The sequence below is a fragment of the Macrobrachium rosenbergii genome, chromosome 15, assembly GCF_040412425.1.
Source record: "Macrobrachium rosenbergii isolate ZJJX-2024 chromosome 15, ASM4041242v1, whole genome shotgun sequence".
Classification (NCBI taxonomy): domain Eukaryota; kingdom Metazoa; phylum Arthropoda; class Malacostraca; order Decapoda; family Palaemonidae; genus Macrobrachium; species Macrobrachium rosenbergii.
Window position 1 is genome coordinate 26395455 of NC_089755.1, and position 21577 is coordinate 26417031.

Here is a 21577-nt window from a genome sequence, read left to right on the forward strand (position 1 = left end):
TTTCATGCAGCCAGAGAGTCCTCTGTTCTGAACTCAAAGTGTGAGGACTGGATATCAGTCCATTTGATAATTCAATTCTCCAGTTTGGAAAAGCAATGGACTTAGTTCCTTGACAATGTGCACAAATTCACAAATGGGTTTTCAAGGAGATACTGGTAACAAAGAAGCTATTGAAGGCCGGCAGTACTTTAGTACCAGCTGCTAATAGAGGACACTTCTGGACAGTGTTATTGATGGGCCAAGACTTCCATTCTTAGTATCCAAGGTGCAACATACATAAACATGTCGCACTTGCAATGTCCATATGACACTGACAGGATCAAAACAAGTTGTGCATGATTTTTGGTTGTTTTGCAACTGTCAGTTATGGTTGAGAAATTGGCTGTATTCACAGAAATGTACCAGCATGAAAAGCTGTAGGAGACAGCATGATCATTTCATCAAATATACAACATGGTGGTTTGTTCAGTTTGCTTCAATGCAAGTGATATAAATGAAGAACTTTGGATGGCAAGCTCACAACTCACGCCACATTTATGGTAGTATATCAGCATCAGACTCTCTAGTTCCCTGAAGTATATTCAGCAGAAGTCAGGACCCAGGGTCAGCAAAGCAGCACTCAGACAGTGCTTGAAACATGCCAAAATATTTAGAATTACAATCTACAGCAACGCTAACTTCCCAGTTTTGAGTGAAGTAAAGTGATTGGTACACTGATACTGAGCCTGCCAAGTAGCACAACATAGATCTGTGAGGTTTTCCAACCAAGCTATTTGAAGTCGAGTTTGAAAAGGCAACTTCTCAGCAGATACCAGGATGGACTACGTTGTGCTGATGATTTTCAACTATCATGCACTGCATTAACATCCACTGGGTACTGTCTATGCTGACTGCATACCTAAGCCAGAGTGAGACGTTTCCGATGAAAAAACGTCTCTAAGATGTCTAATCACTTAGTCAAGATTTCAGTATCTGATGTTTGATAAGGCTATCTGTAAGCCAAGGAGAGATTCAGTGGAGATGCCTGAGGAATTTGATAAGACAGTCTTGCATATGGGGTTTCACATAGCACCAGACATTTTGCAGTGATTGGATAGAAATAAATGTGGCCTGGAAGACATCCTCATACAATCACGCATATGTATGGTAGTAACACAGTAAGTAATCTGTTGAAAGGCAAATCATACAATCGTGAAGTGAGAGCCCTGGAAAGCTTATAATGGAGGCTCTGTCCTGGACTTAGAAACGAGCATTCAGCAAGTAGGCACAAGACAGTGTGTTAGTAGATTATGATGTGAACTTCATCAATAGCAAATAAAAAGGTGTCTAAATGCAGTCAGACAATAATCCTACAAATATATGAGCTTTTCCAGACCCTGAAGAATGTGCATAATTCCTGCAAAGATTCTGCAATGTTGGAAAGAGCAAATGTTTTTGGAATTTATGCAGTAAGATAGCAATTTTCATAATGTATAAGTTTGTTATTAATGAAAAATAGTGTGTGTATTTGTCAATACATGTATTAAGTATACACAGGGCAGTATTTTATGTCGCGTTTTCTGATTGCACGAACTAGTTAAACTGACACCTATGAAATGTAGCTTTTCATGTGCAAAGAGAGAAAGCCCTGTCCATATGCCAAGTATGGTTTTTATGTTGGCATTAACAGTCCTTGCACATAGAGACAGTGAGAGTTCACTTCGCCATTTTAGGGAAAGCTGGGTTTAAGCATTCGGTGGATGTTCAACTCGCCTGACACATTGCTTCTGTATGACGGAAGCATGGGAGTAGCGTGATCAACGGTGAAAACTTAGTGATCGCGATATCTGTATTCAGGAACTAAGTTCACACATGCGATTGAGCCACCTATGTCATTATAGGTTTACCTTCGCACCAAACATTGGTTGTAGCTATACTAACAAGTGAATGTGTGCATTGATGTGTTCTCATGCACTTTATTAAGAGGAACTATAGAATGTCTGTTATTTAGTTCCAGGCCTGATAGTTACTCGCTCCTTTTGGAGTTGTGTAAATAAGTCTGCTACTGTGGGGATGGCTTCCCAATTGCTATAGAAAATGAGTAGGTGCAACACAAACAATTGTCTTTTTCAGACATTATTAGAGTCATATTTTCCATTGCAGTGAACCTCTCTTTCCTTTGGGTATTTTATTATTGTGCATTTTGTTTTCACATGTATTTTTATGCACATAGACAGGATTTAACAGAGCAACTCTTGGGCAGAATTCTGGTTGGGTCCTGTGAGGACATTGGATGGGGAGATGGTGTATTTTACTCGACTATATGACGTTTATGTTTAGAGTGATCAAGTCCATTTTACTGATATATTATTTGGCGACAGGAATTCCTGTCACTGGTGATTTTGGTCTAGAATTTTGAGTTCGATTGATTTAAATAGTTACTCCTCTAATTTTGAGTCTTTGTTTTCTTTAATGATTATAACTCATAGCTTTGCTTGATTATGCTTTGTTGAATTTCAAATAAAGTGTAGCTTTTTATCGGCGTTTTTAATTCAGTAAACATGGCTGTTATGCTTTCGTTGAATTTCCAGATGAAGTCTAGTTTTTATATCTCGGCATTTTTAATTCGATAAGCCTTAGTCTTTGTTCGATGCAATGTTATAGAGAGAGAGAGAGAGAGAGAGAGAGAGAGAGTGCTCCTTGGCATTGTGCCAACTGAATACCTCTTGGGAGTAAATTTCATTTTAATCTCATAGAGGTCGTAAGACATCTCATCATCTATACTAGATTGTATTTTGTGCCTTTGCAAACTAACTAAATTTGTTCACTTGATTGGGAGGTCCAACATGTGAATAAGGTACTTGCTAAAAGTAAAATACAAAGGGTAATCATAAATGATAAATCATAAGAGTATAATTTGATATCTGTCTGTATGAATCAGTCATTTGAATATGTGGTAATGTGATCATCCATTAGGTTAAAGAAGTGCGTTCTCAACACCTTCAACTCCCCATATGGACATGGGTAAAACACTATAGTAAAATCTTGATAATACCTTTTTTTCAACAAGAGAACAATTAGCTTAGATATTGATATTTTGCAATAAAGTTCATCTTGATTTGTGCTTGGATTTTACTATTAGCAGTCTCTGAACAACAAAGGTACATTCATAATTTTTTCACATGCACAGAATCTTGTTTTTCAGAAAGAGGTACAAAAGTCTGACTTTGCCATGCCTCGCTGCCACCTTAGAAGTCTACATGCACCCTAAATAAGCTACCAAGGGACACATCTACCCAAACTAAACAGCTGTTGCTTCCTGTAGGCGGTTTTAGCGACCATCCAAAAAAGCTAGCTCAAGGCCCCAGGACTTCTACTCTCTGCCCTGCTTGCTGTTTCACTTTATTTTTCCCCAGTGGGGTCTTTCTGTGTTCATGATTTATTGCATGATTGTGTTTATATTTTATTTATAATATTGCAGCTGGCCTGAATCATCCAAGCCCGAGCAGGAGGGTGGTGCCCAGCATGTATGGCCTGGTACTGCTTCTAGACCATGTACGCATTACCACTCCCCAGTTGATGTTGACCCTTATGTCCTTGCACTAGTTGTAGGAGCTATGACTATCAGGACTCTATGTGTGACAAGTGTTGGCTCTGGTCTCCTGTGCAGTGGGTGAAGTTTTTGCAGAATGCAAGAAGAAAACTTCCAGGGTGTTGTCGGGGGTAATACACCTCCAATGACATATTGATTTTATGTGTTTCTTCCTCTTTCCTTCCTCCTGCGAGTTCCCTACTTCTTGTTGTCACTCAAATGCAGGGGAACAATCTCCCCCTTAGGGTGTTTTATTTGCCCGTCAGGCTGGAAGTCAGCGTTGGGGGTGGGTGATCAGGACAACCTCTGCTCGGTGGTCTCCATTCATTCTGTGGGGGAGGTATCCCCCTTTGGAGCGGGAGGAGAGTGCCACCCCTAACCCAACTTTTGCGTCTTCAGAAGACTGAGAAATCCAGGAGATGTAGCTCTGGGCCTCTCAGGTGTTCCTTTTGAGATGTTCTCTTGCCCTTGTACTTAAGGCTTCTGCATTCTCTGGAAAAGTTTCACAGTTATTCTGTCTAAGCATTACACTTCTTGCAGAAACTGAATTGGAGTATAAAAAGCCGGGTGAACCACAGATGAGCCTTTGGAAGGTGGCTATCTTATGCCTGCTTACTCCATCAGTGCTTTCTGATTACAGTGGCTAAGGAAGTGACGTTCTGTAGACGTAATCAGCTGGTTTTGGCCTCTCCAGCCTGATTTGGTAATTGCCAATAGAAATCCTATTATAGCTGCAGGCTCACAAGGTTCAAGTGAAGGGGAATGAAGCCTACCTTAACAGTATCTCGCTCAAGCAAACTGCAAGTAAAGAAAAAGAAACAATATGAATCAGACAATCATACACTGACAAACACACAAAATAAGAATAATAATAAAAAACATCACAATGGTAAAAACAAAAATTCAGTCACACAAACCCAAACTTCTAAATGCCACCACACTCCCCCTTATTAAAATAAAGGAAATCTAATTTCCTTTTCTTTTTCTTTCAAAATCTCTTTCTCACTACCTATTCATACTCCAGAACTGGACCTTGACTTTGCGTGCGGCTCTCATTCCTACCTCTTCTTTAACACTTCTGCTCCAACTGCATTAGACTCACCCAGCCTTGGCTCTGAACCATTCATAACCTCATTCAAACTCACGGAGACTTTTAAGTCTGCTTCAACCTCCCACTAACACATGAAGTAAACTATAATGCACTATATTCTCCACTCAGCCTGTGACTCCAACTCAAGTTATCCAAAAAATTCCCCACTCACACTCCTAGTACTGTAACGGAACCTAACAAACCACATCGTGAGGTAATGAGGAAAGCACGGTGCATATGATTTATTGTAAGCATATCCATTCACAGCCTACCTGGTGGATCGGCGAAGCCTCGCGACGATCATATTGCATCTGCGTTTATGAGGCGAATTGTTTGGATCCTTCTCTGTGATTTTCTTTTGGATCAGCATCAGTGACTTAATTTTACTCATAAATATCAAAACTATTGAACTTGGGTACTAAATAATACTAGCAAAAATTAGGAAGGGTTAAAAAAATATACACCTGTCAACTTTCACCTTTATCCGATGCTTTGGTAAAAATTTGTTGCCGAAAAACCGTGTTTCATCAGCTCTGAATCCCATGGTAGCCTTGCTTGAAACCAGTCTGTTTCCCACTGTACTAATTCTTTTCATATATATATATATATATATATATATATATATATATATATATATATATATATATATATATACAATGTATGTTCAATAAGTAATGAAAATGTCAGGCAGAGACACTAATGTAATTTGATCAAAAATGCTACTTCATGGTGAAGTACACACATATATTCTATGGAATGACAAACTGGCAGCTTTGCATATTTGTAGGTCTGAGTGCAGCGGTGAACGTGAGTGGAACCAGTCTGATCCGGTTGCCGATCTGAACTACTTGTCAAAAATGCAGAAACATGGAGCAATGTTACGCCATCAAATTTTGTGTTAAACTTAAGAAAACCAAACAAGAAGCTTATGAATGTTAAGGGGCCTATGGGGATGAACAAGATGAGCCAAACAAGTTTCTATCAGTGGTTTTAACAGATTTTCGACGGAAATGAACAGGTTGAGGATGAACTCCAGGTCTGGAGCCTGAAGTGCACACAAGGAGAAAACATTGAGGAAGTGCAAAGGTTAGTGATGCAAGACCATTGAATATCTGTGAGGATGCTGTCTGGCTGTTGGTAGTGTTGGCACAGTTGAGACAGTTCTGACCAAAAAGTCTGAAGCTCAAAGTCTGTACCAAGTTCGTGCCAAAGATCCTCTCCGACGACCAGAGGCAGTTTCGTGTGGAATGTTGCACTGACATTCTCGAAATGATAGAGGCTGATTCAGGTTTCCTGAATAAAGTAGTGACTTGTGACGAGAGTTGGGTGTTCACCTACGACCCTGAGAGCAAACATCAGGGCTCAGTGGAAGGGCATGACCTCTCCCAGACCCAAAAGGCAAAGATGAGCAGGTCACCAAAGAGGCCATGTTATTCCTTTCTTTGACTCCCAGAGCTCATTCACATTGAATGGGTTCCTCAGGGTCAAACCGTCAGTAAGAGAATATTACCTGTTCTGAAAAGGTTCAGGGAGAAGATGAGGAAGAGAGGCCTCCAGCAGTGGAGAGTGGTCGGTGATGGTTCCACAGAACAATGCCCCATACCACAAGTCCTTGCTGATGACCACCTGCATGGCCGACAGGGGAATGAAAGTGGTACAACACCCACCTGCAGCCTGACCTAGCCTTGTGACTTCTTCCTGTTCCCACGCATGACAGCCCCAGGGGAACCAGATTCCAGTCAGCAAGAGGAGCTGAAGAGGCATCGGAAAGTTACCTGAAGGGACTACAGAAAGGACTTTTATTCCAGGATTGGGAGAAGCATGCAGAAGTGTGTAGCTGCGTGAGGCAATTATTTTGAAGGAGACAAAGCTGTGTAAACTTATGAAAATAAATAGTGTCTCTTCTGACATTTTCTCATTATTTATTGAACATACCTCGTATTTATACATTCATACTCCGAACTTACGCAAGGTTAGGTTCCAGAACCCCTCGCGCAGGGTGAATTTTCACGTAAGTTTGGCATGGTCTCAAAACATGCTAATAAATGCTTATTTCTAAAGTTTAAACACTAAACAGCCTAATCCTGCTCCCAAATTATTAAGTTAACTTTTAAATGGAAATTAAGTTACTAATTCCATTAAAATTTGGCAATACATTGCAAGTTAAAAAGTATGCCTTAGTTTAATCAGACCACTGGGCTGATTAACAGCTTTCCCTAAGAGACTGGCATGAAGGATTAGGCTATTTTTACATGGCTAAGAGACCAATTGGTTACTAGCAATGGGACCTACAAGCAGTAACCCAAGAATCCAAACCACATTATACCGAAATGAATTTCTAACACCAGAAATAAATTCTCTAATTCTTCAGTGGCCAGCCGGAGGAATCGAGCATGAGCCTTGGCGAATGCTAGGCGAGTACAATATCGACCCATCCAATGAAGAACCATTACCCTTAAAAAAGATAAATAAATGGTTGACATAAAAACTGAGAGCTGGAAGAGAATTTCTTTCCCCTCTCTCTCTCTCTCCCTCCCCTTCCAACCGATCTATTTTTAGAAGTCTTCTCAACCTCTTTTTAACAACTTCTTTATTCTGCATCTCTTTCTCTTTGTTCTGAAATGCTTTTTCATGAACAAACAGTGTTTTATATTTTGACTAATACAACTCTTAGTTATTATGTCTTTATGTTTTAGAACGTATTTGCAACACTAGCACATTTACACTTCGTAGACGGTACAGGTAAAATTAGATCAATTTAAACTATCTACTGTACAGGTAAAGATGTAAAAATGTGTGAGCGCTAACTATGAACAAGAGAGAGAGAGAGAGAGAGTGAGGGTTGTCCTTACTTAAGAGAGTGAAATTATTTATCAATTATTACGGAGACTGAGAGAATAACACGAGAGAGAGAGAGAGAGAGAGATGGTGTCCTTACTTGAAATATCAAGTTATATTATTTATGAATTATTACAGAGAGAAAGTTATTCTTATGTTAGGTATCAAAAGATGGAAATTAATATTAAACTTTTAAATGAAATTAAGTTACTGTATTTTCATTTTAAAGTTAGCTTAACTCATTACCATTAAAAAAATAAATGGTTGACTTAAGAATATAGGAGTGTGTGACTCTCTCCCCATTCCACCTATCTATTTTTTAGAAGTGTTCACAACCTTGTTTTAAAGAAAACTTCTTTATTCTGTCACTTTCTCTTTGTTCTAAATGCACATCTCCATGTTTTAGAACAGCGAATTTACAGTTTTGTAAAGCAGTACAGGTAAATTAGATCCTTCAAAGTATCTACTGTACAGTTAAGAGACATACAGAGAAACAGTGCTGTAATACGTTGGTTGGCTAACTTCAAACGAGAGAGAGAGAGATAAAAGTTGTCCTTAAGAGAGAAATTTTTTTATGAATTATTACGGACACACACACACACAGAATTACAAGAAAAATTTGACCATGATTAACCCAACACCCCTTCTTGTCATGTTAAATGACGTCTGACAGCTTACCTTCGACAAAGACGAGGGAAGAATTTATTTGTTCAAAATAATACAAATTTTGTATTTACAGTTTTTATTATTATTATTATTATTATTATTATTATTATTGTGTATTATTTAATTTATTAATCTTAATAGTATTTGAAAATCAATTACTTATTATTAAATTAAAGGATTTATTTATCATACCAATAAACATACCTGTATGCATGCACCATAAATCTCACTAAAGAGGAGAGAGAGAGAAAATTATTACTTTTAGTAATATTTAATGTTATTTAATTTACACAAAAGCTTGAAAACTTATAAATTACATAAAAAAATTAAACAAACACTTTTGCAGGGTTTCTCAGTGTTCGCAAATGTTCGCATGCTATGGAGGAATGAGGTTAGTGCATTTGACGGCTTGTGTGTGAGAGAGAGAGAGAAGAAAGAACAACGGCGTATTACATAGTTGTTGAATGATATCGTTAGGGGGTGTAGTTTTTCTTTTGTTTACGTTTTGATTGTCCGTGAGGTGTCGTGATTTCGTTGTTTTGGGAGTGCGCGGGGCTGTAGTCTTGATCGTGGCAGAGAGTCTTGACAGAGATATTGTGCAAAAGGATGGTTTCCAGTGATTGATCGGAGTTCAGTTTGCATTTTTATGTTCAGTTTGTGTGATTTGGTGTTTGGAGGCTTTGTGGTTGGAGTGTTTGTACTTTGGGCGGGTTTTGGGTTTTGGTTGCGTGATCGGTGTCGTGTAATAGCCTGGTTGTTTTTTTTTCAGCTGTGTTCCTAGTGAGGTGAGTTTGAATCTTCGTTGTTGAGTCTTGTTTTGGGTCGTGTTTGTGTACTGGTTGGTTTGTTGTTTTCTTGGTTGTGGACTGTTGTTGGTGGTGGTGAGCGTTGGCATCATCGGCGGTTGTGGTGACTCCGTGACCTCCTCCTGCTTTGGCAAAAGTTCCCGTCCGGAATTCGGAGGCCTAGCCTAGTTCCGAGGTGAGTGTGCTGTTTTTGTTGGGGTGAGTGTGTGGCTGTGAAGTCACCATTGGCACTTAACGTGGGGCTGTTGTGTATTTACTGTTAGTTGTTTTACAATTGGGTAGAGTAGAGTAAGAGGTCAGGATGCGTGAGATAGAGAAACTGAGAGAGGAACTCCGGGTGTCACGGGAACTCAGGGTGAGCTGGAGGTGACCGCCTATAGTCCGAAGGTCGATAGTCCGAAAGTCAGCAGGTCGATAGTCCGAAATCAAGAAGGCCCGATAGTCCGACGGACTGTAATCAGCCCCACCCTCCATAGCTAATACGGCAAAATTGTAATGTACGTCCGGAATGCCGGCTTAGACCTGCGACTATCGGACCTTCGGACTAACAGACTGTAATCGGCTGGAGGAGAATGGAGACTGAGGGTGAGAATGAGGAGTTGAGAGTGAAGTTGGAGGTGGGAGATGCTAAGGAGTGCAAGAAAGAAGTAAGAGGAAGTGAAGAGGGGTGAAAGAGTCTGGAAAAACAATGGATAAGAAGTTAGAGTCTGCAGTAAGTAGGATGCAGGAAATGATGAAGGGAATGCTTAAGGAGTTCTTTGGAGAAGGAGCTGTAGGAGGAGGTTCCCCTGGGTCTTGGGATGGGCCATGTGGTGAATACAATCTACTAGGCTAAACAACTGCTTCCAGTGGTGCTTGCTATCACCCTGTATTGAATCAGTCTACAACCACCCTTTAACTGCAAGCTACAGAACATAAGACTGATCATTCATCCAACAAGTGATGTTGGGCTAGCAGAACTATTCATTCAGTGGTGAATAGACACATTGATCAGTGGGTTACTCTAGGTTAGCCAAGTAATCACTAGCCTAGATGTTACTTATGAACTGTAAGGAGTTTCTGGGTGCCAGTACTATACAGAAATCCTGGCCACATTGACAGGTACTGTAGTAGCTTACTCACTGGTACAATCATCATAAGCTCTAAGCTTGACGGTAATTATAGCCAGCTGTCAGCGGTGAGGTAGCCTATGGCGGTTGACGTTTTCATAGAACTTGACCTGCTGAACAAAAATTTCAAGTAAAAATTTTGTCGGTCGGCTGTAACAAAGCGTAATTGACCCTCGGAGCTGCACGGTACTGGGTCCCTGCTGGCGCATACAGCTCAAGGGTAAATTACGGATTTGGCTGCGCCCGACGGGCAAAACTATTACCTAAACTCATGCAAAAGCAAGCAAGCAACACTGAAAAAGCGTCGCTGCTACAATCTGCCTCAACTACACACTAACCGTTACTTGCCATCCAGGGCGAGAAGAAGCGTCAAGCATTAAACAAATCCATACATCTTGAGTTCACGTAACCACTAGGGAGCCATATGTTCAGCAGGGGGTGGTGGGGAAAGAGGCTGGGTACAAGTTGGTAAAGTGACGTAGGACTGTTATGTAGAAACATGGCAGTAAATGACAGTTAAAAATAATAACGACTCCTACATGAATGCACTAAACCTATCTTCACCAAAACACAGGTGACCCCTAACTACCTACAAATAAAGAAGATAGTTTAGGAACCTTACCTTTAAGGGTGGAGGGAATTTACAGATTCCAATACCATATTTACAAACGCGTGAGCCTCGTCTTTGGGTCATCAAAGTGGATTTTAAAATGGTCTACTGCCAAGTACCGACAGTTGTACCTCCTACGGCCATTACCTGGGCGTCGTCTCGAAGTTCCCTCCCTCCTCTCAATAGTATTTGTATGCGCACCAGTTGCTGGGTCTAAAGTTCATGGAGTGATTGACGGTTAAGTATACATGCCCTACGTCCCTTCAGGCAGTCCATAAACTCTCCAGCAATCAGAATACAATAGTTGTCCCGGTACAATGTGGTCATATGGGTAACTGGGGTGGCAATTGACACAGGTAAGAGGCAAATTGCGCGGTTACACCCAGGCTCAGAGGCAGGAGGTTCCGGGGTGACGTCCGTCATCATGCTGGAGTTGAAGAATTGATGAACTGTGCCCGGTGAACTGCGCCGGAACAGGGTAGGAAGGATGAAGTTGGGAGTGCTAAAGTGTATTTCTGCTTTCAGTTTTGCAGGGTAGCGGAACGCGCTCTGCGTACTTATCCACATTTTAAAATAATCTGGCAGGCTCTTGTGCTCTGTGGCGGTAACGATGCGCTGCGCGCCGCCACAGAACACAAAATATGTAAAAAAGGTTTCCTGTTAACGTCACTGAGAAATGGTAGCCAAACACCCTGTGAGACCCTTCTCCTCCTACCCCATATACATGCTTCAGTTGTCTGCTGACAAATGTAAGGTAGTTTTGTAAGTTATTTATGGTAAAATCATGTTGCGGGAACGTCAATATATTTGTGAACGGAAAAGTACTGGAAGAACGTTAGCTTTTAAGCTACAACGAATAGGAAACAGTTATAAAACAGTTGAGCAAAAGGAATACATGTAACTGAGTTTATGTATCCCCCAAATTCTCCACCCAGGTGAAATGTAATGTTGGGGTAATGTTGCAACGTGATTGGTTGGGTACAGCCACCCGCCAAGAAACCACCAGTAACTCACTCAAGTTGGAGGCATTGGATGAACTGAAAGCTCCCTGTAAGACCGCATGCGTGACAGCCTGGAATCAGCAGTAGTGGCGATATGTGAAAAGTACCTTTGTAACGGCTCGCATTTGTCCATTATTCTCCTTATTTTTATGCTTTTTTTGTGTTCCAAATGACGTATATAACTGGAAATACAACAATAAATTTATTTTCCCAAATTATTTACCACAGAACAGTTCCCCAACGGGTCCCCTCACGTGAGCTATTCTCAGTGTTTTACCCACAGATTTAGATTCCGAACTGGTCCCCCTTACCGTCAGCTACAGTTCTAAGGTAATTTACAGCTTAATTACAGCAGCGACAAATGTGCTAAATTCTTGTTCAGCAAGTAAGTTCTATAAAAAAATGTCCAACTGCCATAGCCTAGCCCACCGCGGACAGCGCCCAGATATACACGCTTAGGCTAACAACTAGCGCCTACGTAGCTTGACTTGATGCAAGATATAGCTACTACTATTAGGTCTAGGTTCAAATGAAAGCTTGTTACAAATTTATAACAAAAATATAATTAAGAAAATATATATCTAATTGCAAAATTACATCACAGGCTTTAATGCCTCACCTTACTGAACATCACGATTTATTACTTAAGTAACTGAAGCAGATATATACCTAGTATGAAAATCAAGAAGTCCACTTGGTAGGTAAGCAATGTAAACACGAAATAGGTTATCAGTGCTGTAGTTAATGAAAATCTCAAACAAGTCCAGTCATGGTGATGTTATAAAGCTTATTGCTAAAGGTACTGAAATCTCAATGAATATAAGATTTACAAATATGATTCCCAGCTGCAAAGGTCTTTACCATGCAAGGCGGGTTTCTAAGGCTCGGATTTCCAGATGTTCCAGAATTTCTCAACTGACTCAGCAGCCTCTCTCACACACAAATCCTTTGAGGTCACACCTGAGCAGAGTCATGCCAGTTCCACCCCTGAAAACCTGCTGAACGACCAATAAGAAAATGAGATGGAGCCAAGGGATTAGCAACATCCAGGTTCTTCACCTACAAATGCAAAGTCTAGATTGATACATGCCTCCACCTCATGAAGAGTGGTTCTAATTCACTCCCCTAGACAATGTCTTGGTGCCAATGTCTTTCTCAACGCAACCTTCACTGATCTAATGAGGCGTTCCCACCAGCCTCCACACCAAGGTGCATTAGGTACAATAAACTTCCATTGGGTCGCCAAAGGCCCATAATGTTGCTTCAACAGGTTAGAGGCACCTACAAAGGTTTTAACATTGTCCGAGTAGAACACAGAGGTACACCACGTCCTAGCCATTAAACGGCAGGTGCCAAATTGCAATGATAACGAAGAACTCAGTAAGCTCTGGGTGGACAGCTCACGACAGCACAAGTAAAAGAAGAATATACAACGCTAGCGATCAACACAAAATAAGGGACCAGCAAAGTCTAGACCTGTAACAGTGAAAGGAGGGGCAGATTTAACTCTTAACTCAGGAAGGGGAGCCACCGGCTGGGAACAGGCCTTGGCTTCACATCTACGACAAGCGACACATTCTCTGCAAACCCTCTTAGCAATCTGACGAAGACAGATGATCCAATAATTGTTTATGAGTGGAAACAAGCACAGCAACACCAGCATGTTTAAAAGCAATCCATGCTGAAACAGATAACAACAAAGCTTGATAGTGGCTACCAGGGACAATGATGGGGTGCTTACTCTCAAGAACTCAATTCGGCATTCTCATAAGCGCCTTCTCAGCAACCCTTCACTCATCTAGATAAGGATCAAGTTTGACCAAGGGGACCCCTTAGGGAGGGTGGATAAGCCAGAGCATTTATTTCTTTTGCAAAGGCCTGTCTTTGAGCACAGTGAAACAGTTTATTGCTTTCTTAATTCTCCATAAGTCAAGGGACCACCAACTTTAGGGATGAAGCTTTACAATTACCAACAAATCTTAACACAACCTACTATATTGAGTGCCTTCGGAAAGAACTCCATCAGAAACTCAAACAGGGCTGATCAGACTCAGCAGCACTTACAAACAGTGTCTGTTCATTGCTCTTCTCATGTGAATCCCCTCTCTCACATCTTCCATAAGTAGGAGAGATGAGGTGCGGAGCCAAGAAGACCCACTAACCAAATCCAGACTGTGTGAGTTGCTCCGCATAAACACCTCTCAGTATCAGGTCTGCGGGGTTGTCCTTTCCAGGACAATGTTGCCAACAAGATGGTGGAGTCAGTCCTTGAATTTCCACAACTCTGTTGGCTACAAAGGTTTTCCATCTATTTGGTTTTCTCCTTTAATCCACGCTAGGGTAACAGTGGAATCAGTCCAACATCAATTTGAAACCTCCTGGACCAGCGCAACGCAGACACAAATACAACCAGTCTAGCACACAATGAGTACAAGTGAGTCCTAGCCTAGGGAGAAACTTTCTTTTATAAGCACGCGTTCCTCTAGCAGCAATCAATGTTACCTTGAAATTACCCTCTTGGGCACTCTCACATACACATAAACACCGTACCCCTTTCCGACGCATCACCAAAGGCATGAAGTTCAATAGCAGGAGAATCTCTCAGGACAATTCTGAAAATAAGTAGCTAATTCTGTGGTTTAATTTACAGAAAGATCCCCTACTACCCACAACTTAACTCTGCAGCACATAGCCTCTGGGTAATGGTTCATCCCAATCTAAGACCTAATCTCCAGATTTCTTGAAATAGTATTTTTGCATGCATAAAAAGGACATATAGACCCCAAGGGGTCAAAACATCAAACAGTGGAGCTTAACACATTTCTTTTAAAAGTACAAACAATATCCCCAAAGGGATCTACATTCTCTACCTTAAATGTAAAACAGTCCAGAGAGAATCCCATTGTAAACCCTAACACCTTTACACCTTCTACAATAGAATCACTGTCATGGGCAGGTTTTATAATTAGAAGTACACTTTGATAGGGACATACCAGCCTTCTTCAACATACACAGGCTTCATCAAATCTTGCTGAGCCTCAGCAGAACTATCAGCCCCAGAAAGCCAGTCATCAACATACAGATTCTCAGCAATTCAGAAACCACCTCTGAGGAGGTATTTCTTTAAATGAAATTTCAAAGTGGCATTCAACAAAAAGGGACTACTCTTATTTCCAAAGGGTACTCTTACAAAACCAAATGTTTTACAACATCCTTTCTTCAACAAAAACCTGTGAACATCACGGTCCTCCCTCCTCACCTTAATTTGAAGGAAAGCCTTTTGTAATATCAGCAGTTAAAGGCCACCTTCCATCTTCTAAACCTCAGTAGAACTTCTAAATCTGGGTTAGGAAGGACCACTTTCTAAACAGTCATTTAGGGACACCATTACTGCCACGAGATGACCATCAAACACAGGCCTGATTGCTTGGTGGAGATACGCATCACACCACAGGTCTATGGACAAATATAGAACACTGGGTGCCACCCTTCAGCTGATGGGGTGGGATCTCTTCTATAATACCTTCCTTTTCACTCTTCAAACACTGTATAATATTGTTCCTGCAGGCCAGGGTCCTACAACTTGACTCAGATTGTCATACTCAAGGCATGGTGTTTGTTATCAAGTAACTTTAACTTTACAGACTCTACGAAGTTTCAGGAAAGAGACCACCTCATAACGGCCTTCAACGCTGTACCAATTTCTCAAATTGCTGGGGAATAGGGTCAGGCTTAATAGTGTGGAACGTGGTTCTGACTTGAATACCTACAGACTCTAATTCCCAAAAGTTACTCAAGCTATCTTCCCTGAAAATTAGAAAATATTAACAGTTGCACACCACCATCACAGTTATCTTTGGACCTATTGAGGATCAGACAAAAACCCAACCAAAAACAGTCTCTGGGCTATAAACCCTTCACTTGACACACATTTTTGTTAGGGAACATCAGCTTCAATACAAATCTAATCAATCAACATATCCTGTATCTTCCGGTTGGATCCATACTCATCAACTAGGTTAAGATCATAAAAGGCTCTAAGCATAGGATCACCTTGGTCTACGTAAAGGGGACAAATTACATTAATCTCAACTACCTTAAAGCTATATTTTGTGGATTTATTAGCCCTAAACTCATCACTTCATAAATGCTACAAATCTGCCTTGAGCCACCTCCCCCAAAGGCAGAAAAATGATAAATACTCAGAGGTCAGCCACTTGGGCCTGACCCTTGCAATAAGTCCTTGGAAATGTAGGATCAGTCGATCCTGTATCAAACATTGCAGTTGCAGAGATTATACCCTGGCCAGCATCTTTGCTGTTTGTAATACACAACACTGCTTAATAGCCCTAGCCCTTGACTCACAAGGAGCCACTCCCACATGTGTAACAGATTCACTCTCCCCCCGCACCTTTTCTCCTTCAGGGGTTGTCTCACTAGCTGTTGCAGGGGGTATCGCTTCAGACTTACGGCAAATAAGTGCGTGGTGATGGCCACCTTGCACTTCTGAACATCTGGCCCCTTAGCCCCTTGCCTGTGGCCAAAGAGATAAACACTTAAGACACAGCCGCTTTCCACAAATGGCTTTTTCTCTTTCATGAAGAGCGAGGCTTCACTATACCAAAACACTTAGCACTAGGATGCAGCTTTCTACAGAATGCACACTGCTGCTTAGAGACACTATCTTCTGACGAAGTTTGAAGGGCTGAGGCTGAACCCTGGATGAGCTTTTTCTGCCTTGTTTCCACGCCGGGATCCTCAGTCTTTCGGTGGTTCAGCCCCTGAAGGGCCTCAGCCCTTTCTCGCCCCTCAACTACTCGTTGGCCAGGAATTCCAGCAGCCCTTTAAAGGTCTACTTCCTCTTGCTGACTTCAGAGACCACTCCAGTCTGACTCGTGGGGAGTAGGGACAGATCATGGAGTGCCAATGGCCATATTGGTCCCTCACCCCGAAACCTCAAACTGCAAACATGGGCTATCGTCGTCTTGCAACTTCCCGCAACGCCAAGAGTTGATTGTGTTACTTCGATCTCCTTGACAACGCAAGCTGCATTAGGTCCTGAATGTGGAAATTATGCTTGTTGGCATACCTCTCTTTTAACAGTTCACATCTTTGATTTATAATTGGCACCGTCTGAGCCAGACCCTGTATAACTCTTCTCGCCTGCGCCCTCCAACACAGGCATGGGTACATAGAGATTTGTTAACAGGAGGCATAGGCTTGTCATCCAACAATAGCCTTAAACTGATCCCAGAAAGGCATCCACTCAGTTATTTTCTGCAAATTTTAATAACTTTCCAAGCCTAGAGCAATTTCACACTATGTCTTCACTACCAGGCTCACTGCAGAAATTATCTGCCTTCAGTAGCCCTACTATTCAAGTTCACGAGTCTACCATTGCCTATTTTCTAAAACTACAGCAATAATGCGTGTTTGGTCTACACTGAGAAATGCGTCGGCTTCATAGACTAACTTTTGACTTCTTCCGGATTTTTGATCAAGTCTTTTACGCATCTAGTTCAACCCACTTGGAGCTTACGGTGGTGAATGCGTCCATTAAGCTAGTTAACTCGTATGGCCAGTTTGTGTACAGAACTCCACTTAATTTTCTCGCAACTGCGCAGTATGTTCAGCTCCGACTTTCTTCAGTTTAAGACTTCTCAGTTTCATCAAAATGTCAGGAAATCCGGAAAATCTTTACGTCACTTCTTCTGATCCCAGGTTCTGGGCGCCATGCTTGAGTTATTTGGACCTCTATTGCTCATCGTGAGACATAATCTCCTTAGATACTCAACTTTCTCACGGGAGAGAGGGAAACGCGTGCTTCCTTGATATCTTTATTCCTCTCACAAAAAATTCAAAATTCAAACAGCTTGGGGAGAACGTAACAGGTTCCACAGTTCTTTTTTATAATTCCCAGTTCACTCAACAATTCACAATAACGGTACAAACAAGATACAAAACACAATTGGTACATCAGTTTACAACTTCAATACTTAGGAAATATAAGAAACTCTGAAAAGAAAGGACATAAATAAGACACAGCACAGAAGGGTGTGGTGTCATTGCCTGAGAATGGGGAACTTCCAAGGCATCCACCTAATAAAAGGAAAACAATAATTGTTTTACCAACACAAGTACATATATACCTGATTAAACACTCCACAGATTTGTCATATGCATTAAAGTTTATAATGCTCCAGAAATCTACTTAAATTTTACATATTGATACAAATGTAAACAAATGAGGCGTTCTTTTAGACGCTAAACGTACATTTAACAAACATGTAAACACAAGATCGAGAGCATTCTTTTGGACAAAAAACATACATTTAACACTGCACATGTTTGTGTGTTTTGCAAGGAGTTTCAGATGGTGTTGGTAAGTATGACGTGACTGTCTTAGGCTCTGGTGTAACTGGTGTTTTAGCAGCCCTTTCTTTCAGGTCTCTAATCTCTGACTGTAAACCCAGTACAATATTAAATAGGTTTTCTACATTGCAGCAATTCAGTGTAAGGAAGGCACATCCCACTGAGCCACTGAAGCAGATGTTTGCTCCAAAGATAATGTAGAATGTTCTGTATTGAGGCAATTGGCTAGGTTTTGGTCCACTGGAGAAGCAGCAGTATTATCCTCAGGTCTGTTTTGAAGTGAAGGGAGTGACAGAAGATTCTGGGTTCTCCCTTGGTTAGTAAAGTTGGTCTCCTTATCTTCAGTGGATGACATGTCATTAATACTGACTTCATTTTCCTCAAAGCTGTTTCTGTAGTCAGGTGGCGACAATTTGTGTGCTGAATCATCAAAATCTATAACTTCGGTTGCACTTTCAAAACCATTGTAACTAGATCTCAGTGATGACCCTTTCTTAACAGTAGTTATCTTGGCAACTAGATTCATTACTTGCATTTTGTTTATTAAAGCCATATCATCATTGAAAAAAGAAAAGTCCTCATATTTGCATCTCTTCATTAAACCTTTGAAGATTTCTATATCTTGAGTAGGAGTGCATACATTTATGCCAACATTCACTCTTATGTGATGAGTAGTCTGCGAACTTCTGTCAACCTGCCCACCTATTAGAGAATGAAAAAAGAAAATATCAAGATTAGATGTTCTGTGATTATCTAATATACTTGAATATTTTTAATTCTGGATATCAAGTTATTGTATCATCTTTCCTGTGCAATGCTAGAAATGAAGAAAAAAAAATTACTCAGGTCTTAATCTAAATTACTCAAGTAATTGGGTAATTATGTAAAAAAAGATATTTAATATGTAAGTGCTCATTCCTTTTTTATATTAGTGAAATATAACTAATTCAGTACTACCCTACCCTGATCAATGTTTTCAAAGATGGATATGTTAGGCACATGTGTGATTGCAGTTCTTATCTTAGAGTAATCAGGAGCAGAAGAATCAAAAGGGTGCAATCCTGTTGTCCGAAAACCATTTACCACATTTTCCTTTGATGTGTTTTCATAGAACATTGCTACACATGGGCAAAAGTAGTCATGTCCAAAGTACTATCATTAGCCTCTTGCCAGTCTCTAACAGCTGTCTTCCACGCCTTCTTCAGTGGCCCAAACACAGCCACATCAAGGGGTTGTAAAAAGTGTGTCGTGATTGGTGGGAGGCCATACAAAATAATTTTCAGTTCATTTAGTTTTTTGGCAAGATGATACCAAACTCTAGATTCATGCCAATCCGTCCATATTACTACTGGGCGTTGGATGCTATTATCTGTTAACCATTTATCTATGTGATTGCACAGATATTCATAAAAAACTTCTCTAATGATATATCCACTGTTACTTTTTCCCAAAATACAATCAATATCTTCTGCATGCAACAGTATTTCTTCAGACAGTCGCTTCCTGGGGTATATAATCATTGGAGGAGGTATAGACCCATCACCACTTACACAAGCTAGGAAAGAGAAAGTAAAGCATTGTGCATCTGGGTACCATAATACAATGAATATTCATAATACTACTATGGAAATTTATGGCTTATATTTGCTTTTCAGAAGCAATTTCTACTCTAAATGTATTTGTTCTCAAACCCAGCCTAGTCATGCAAATTCAGTAGTACCTCATACCCTGAACATGCTGTCATTGCTTTGAACATTGAGCTGCCTGAACAGCAATATTTGTCTTTCTTTCCCTGATGTTTCAAAGTAAACATCCTTTTGGCCTTTTATGGCCAGAACTCTGCCAGTTGTTGGAGCTAAACTAAAACCGGTTTCATCCAGGTTGAAGTTTCTGTGAAAACAGAAATATGTATAGTTATAATTAATCTGTAGCATAAGTGTTACTGCTGCTAAGATAAAGCATAATCTGCTTTGATGTTTTAATTAAAATTTGCATTTGGATATTATACAAAAGTTTAGGCTTTGTTAACACATGGAAGGATCAAGCACAGACTCAGAAGTTGTTTTCAGTGATATTCTTTAAGCTTGCAAAAACCATTGAACGACTGACTGCTTAGTCACTGATTTCTAACCAGGAGAGGTTTCAGGAGTTCGGATGGTAGTGTGAGTTCCTTTTTCTGAATAGGGTCCACCATTTTTTGTGAGTCTGAACTTTCCTTCAATGCATCAGGTGGCCTACAACGTTTGATGCCTTTTGTGCCTCTTTGTGATAGAGAATAGCCTCAACAGTATCAAAAATTCTTTCAACCGTCACTGGCATAGCCCTTCTTTCACTAATGTGTATATAGTTAACAAGAACTTGCTCCTCTTCCTTGGTGAGGAGGGGTTTCCTCCTTTTGCTTTCCCTTTGACATTTTCATGAAGAGTTGACTTAAGTATGTCAAACTTAGATGCTGCTTTCCGTAGAGTCAATTACCTCTGAAAAAGAAGTTTCGCCTTATGTAAAAGAAGTTTCGCCTTATGTAATAATGAGACATATATGAATTTACATTATCACCAGATCTGTTAATTATGATGGTATGCTGGTACTTCAAGGTTTTATAATGAAGACTTGATACAGTAATTACTCACGATTTTACTTCATCCACAGCAGTCTTAAGTCTTTCAGTATAGTCTGTTGCAGATTTCCTTTTCTGGAGAGTAGATTTAGGCATAGCCTTTTTGCGTGGGTGGGGTGTCATTTTATTTTAACCTGTTTTTAGTGTACTTTGTCTAATAAACATTTGTATTATTGGATCCTGTAATATAAAAACACATTATTATCAGGCTTAAATGTGTCAGTGCCACAGCAGACACTTAATCATGTCCCGGAGAACCATATTCTGGACATGATTGTATCCCAGAACCATACACACGGACATGATTGTGTCCGGAGAACCATACACCCGGACATGATTGTGTCCGGAGAACCATACACCGGACGCGTCCGGTAATTGGTTTCTGGATGGCCAAGGTTGGGCCACCATGGTAACAAAACTAATAATACTAGGAGCAGTTTATTTGTTGGGCATATGCATTATATGAGGCCCCTTTATCTCTGAAATTACCGGTTGAGTTTGGAAGTGGTCATGAAAATTATCATTAATTGGTTTTAATTACTGTTGTAGTGAACAATTAACCGGACACTTATTATTTAGTTAGTTATTTATCCCACGAGTGTACAACCTTAGGATTGATTCTTCAAATTGTCCTCAACCACCTGAAACAAAAATGAAAGTAATATCTCCATTAGAAGCTGAGATATGGCGATTAGGAAAAAATAAAAAAATAAGGAATTGGATAAGGAAAGTGCTTCCTATCAGCAAAGTTTTAAAAAAATATTAATGGTAAATAAAGCGGTCGGTATATCAGGCTTGCTTTTAGTACGGAGGTGGCTCAATAGTTGAACAAGTTCTACTAAATGTTTCAGTTGATTTTCTCCATTCTAGTAAAAGGTACAAGTTTTTTTAAGGCAA

At 40.4% G+C, this 21577-nt stretch overlaps 1 protein-coding gene across 1 annotated transcript; it reads right to left on the minus strand.

The window, feature by feature from the left end:
• Nucleotides 1-19181: 19181 nt before the first annotated feature.
• Nucleotides 19182-20803, minus strand: LOC136846295 (uncharacterized). The gene is made up of 3 exons (XM_067117098.1): nt 20694-20803; nt 19811-19953; nt 19182-19618 (listed from the first exon to the last, which is right to left on the minus strand). Exons 1-3 carry the CDS (start codon nt 20801-20803, stop codon nt 19182-19184), a joined length of 690 nt encoding a protein of 229 aa, XP_066973199.1.
• Between the last annotated feature and the right edge of the window lie 774 nt (nt 20804-21577).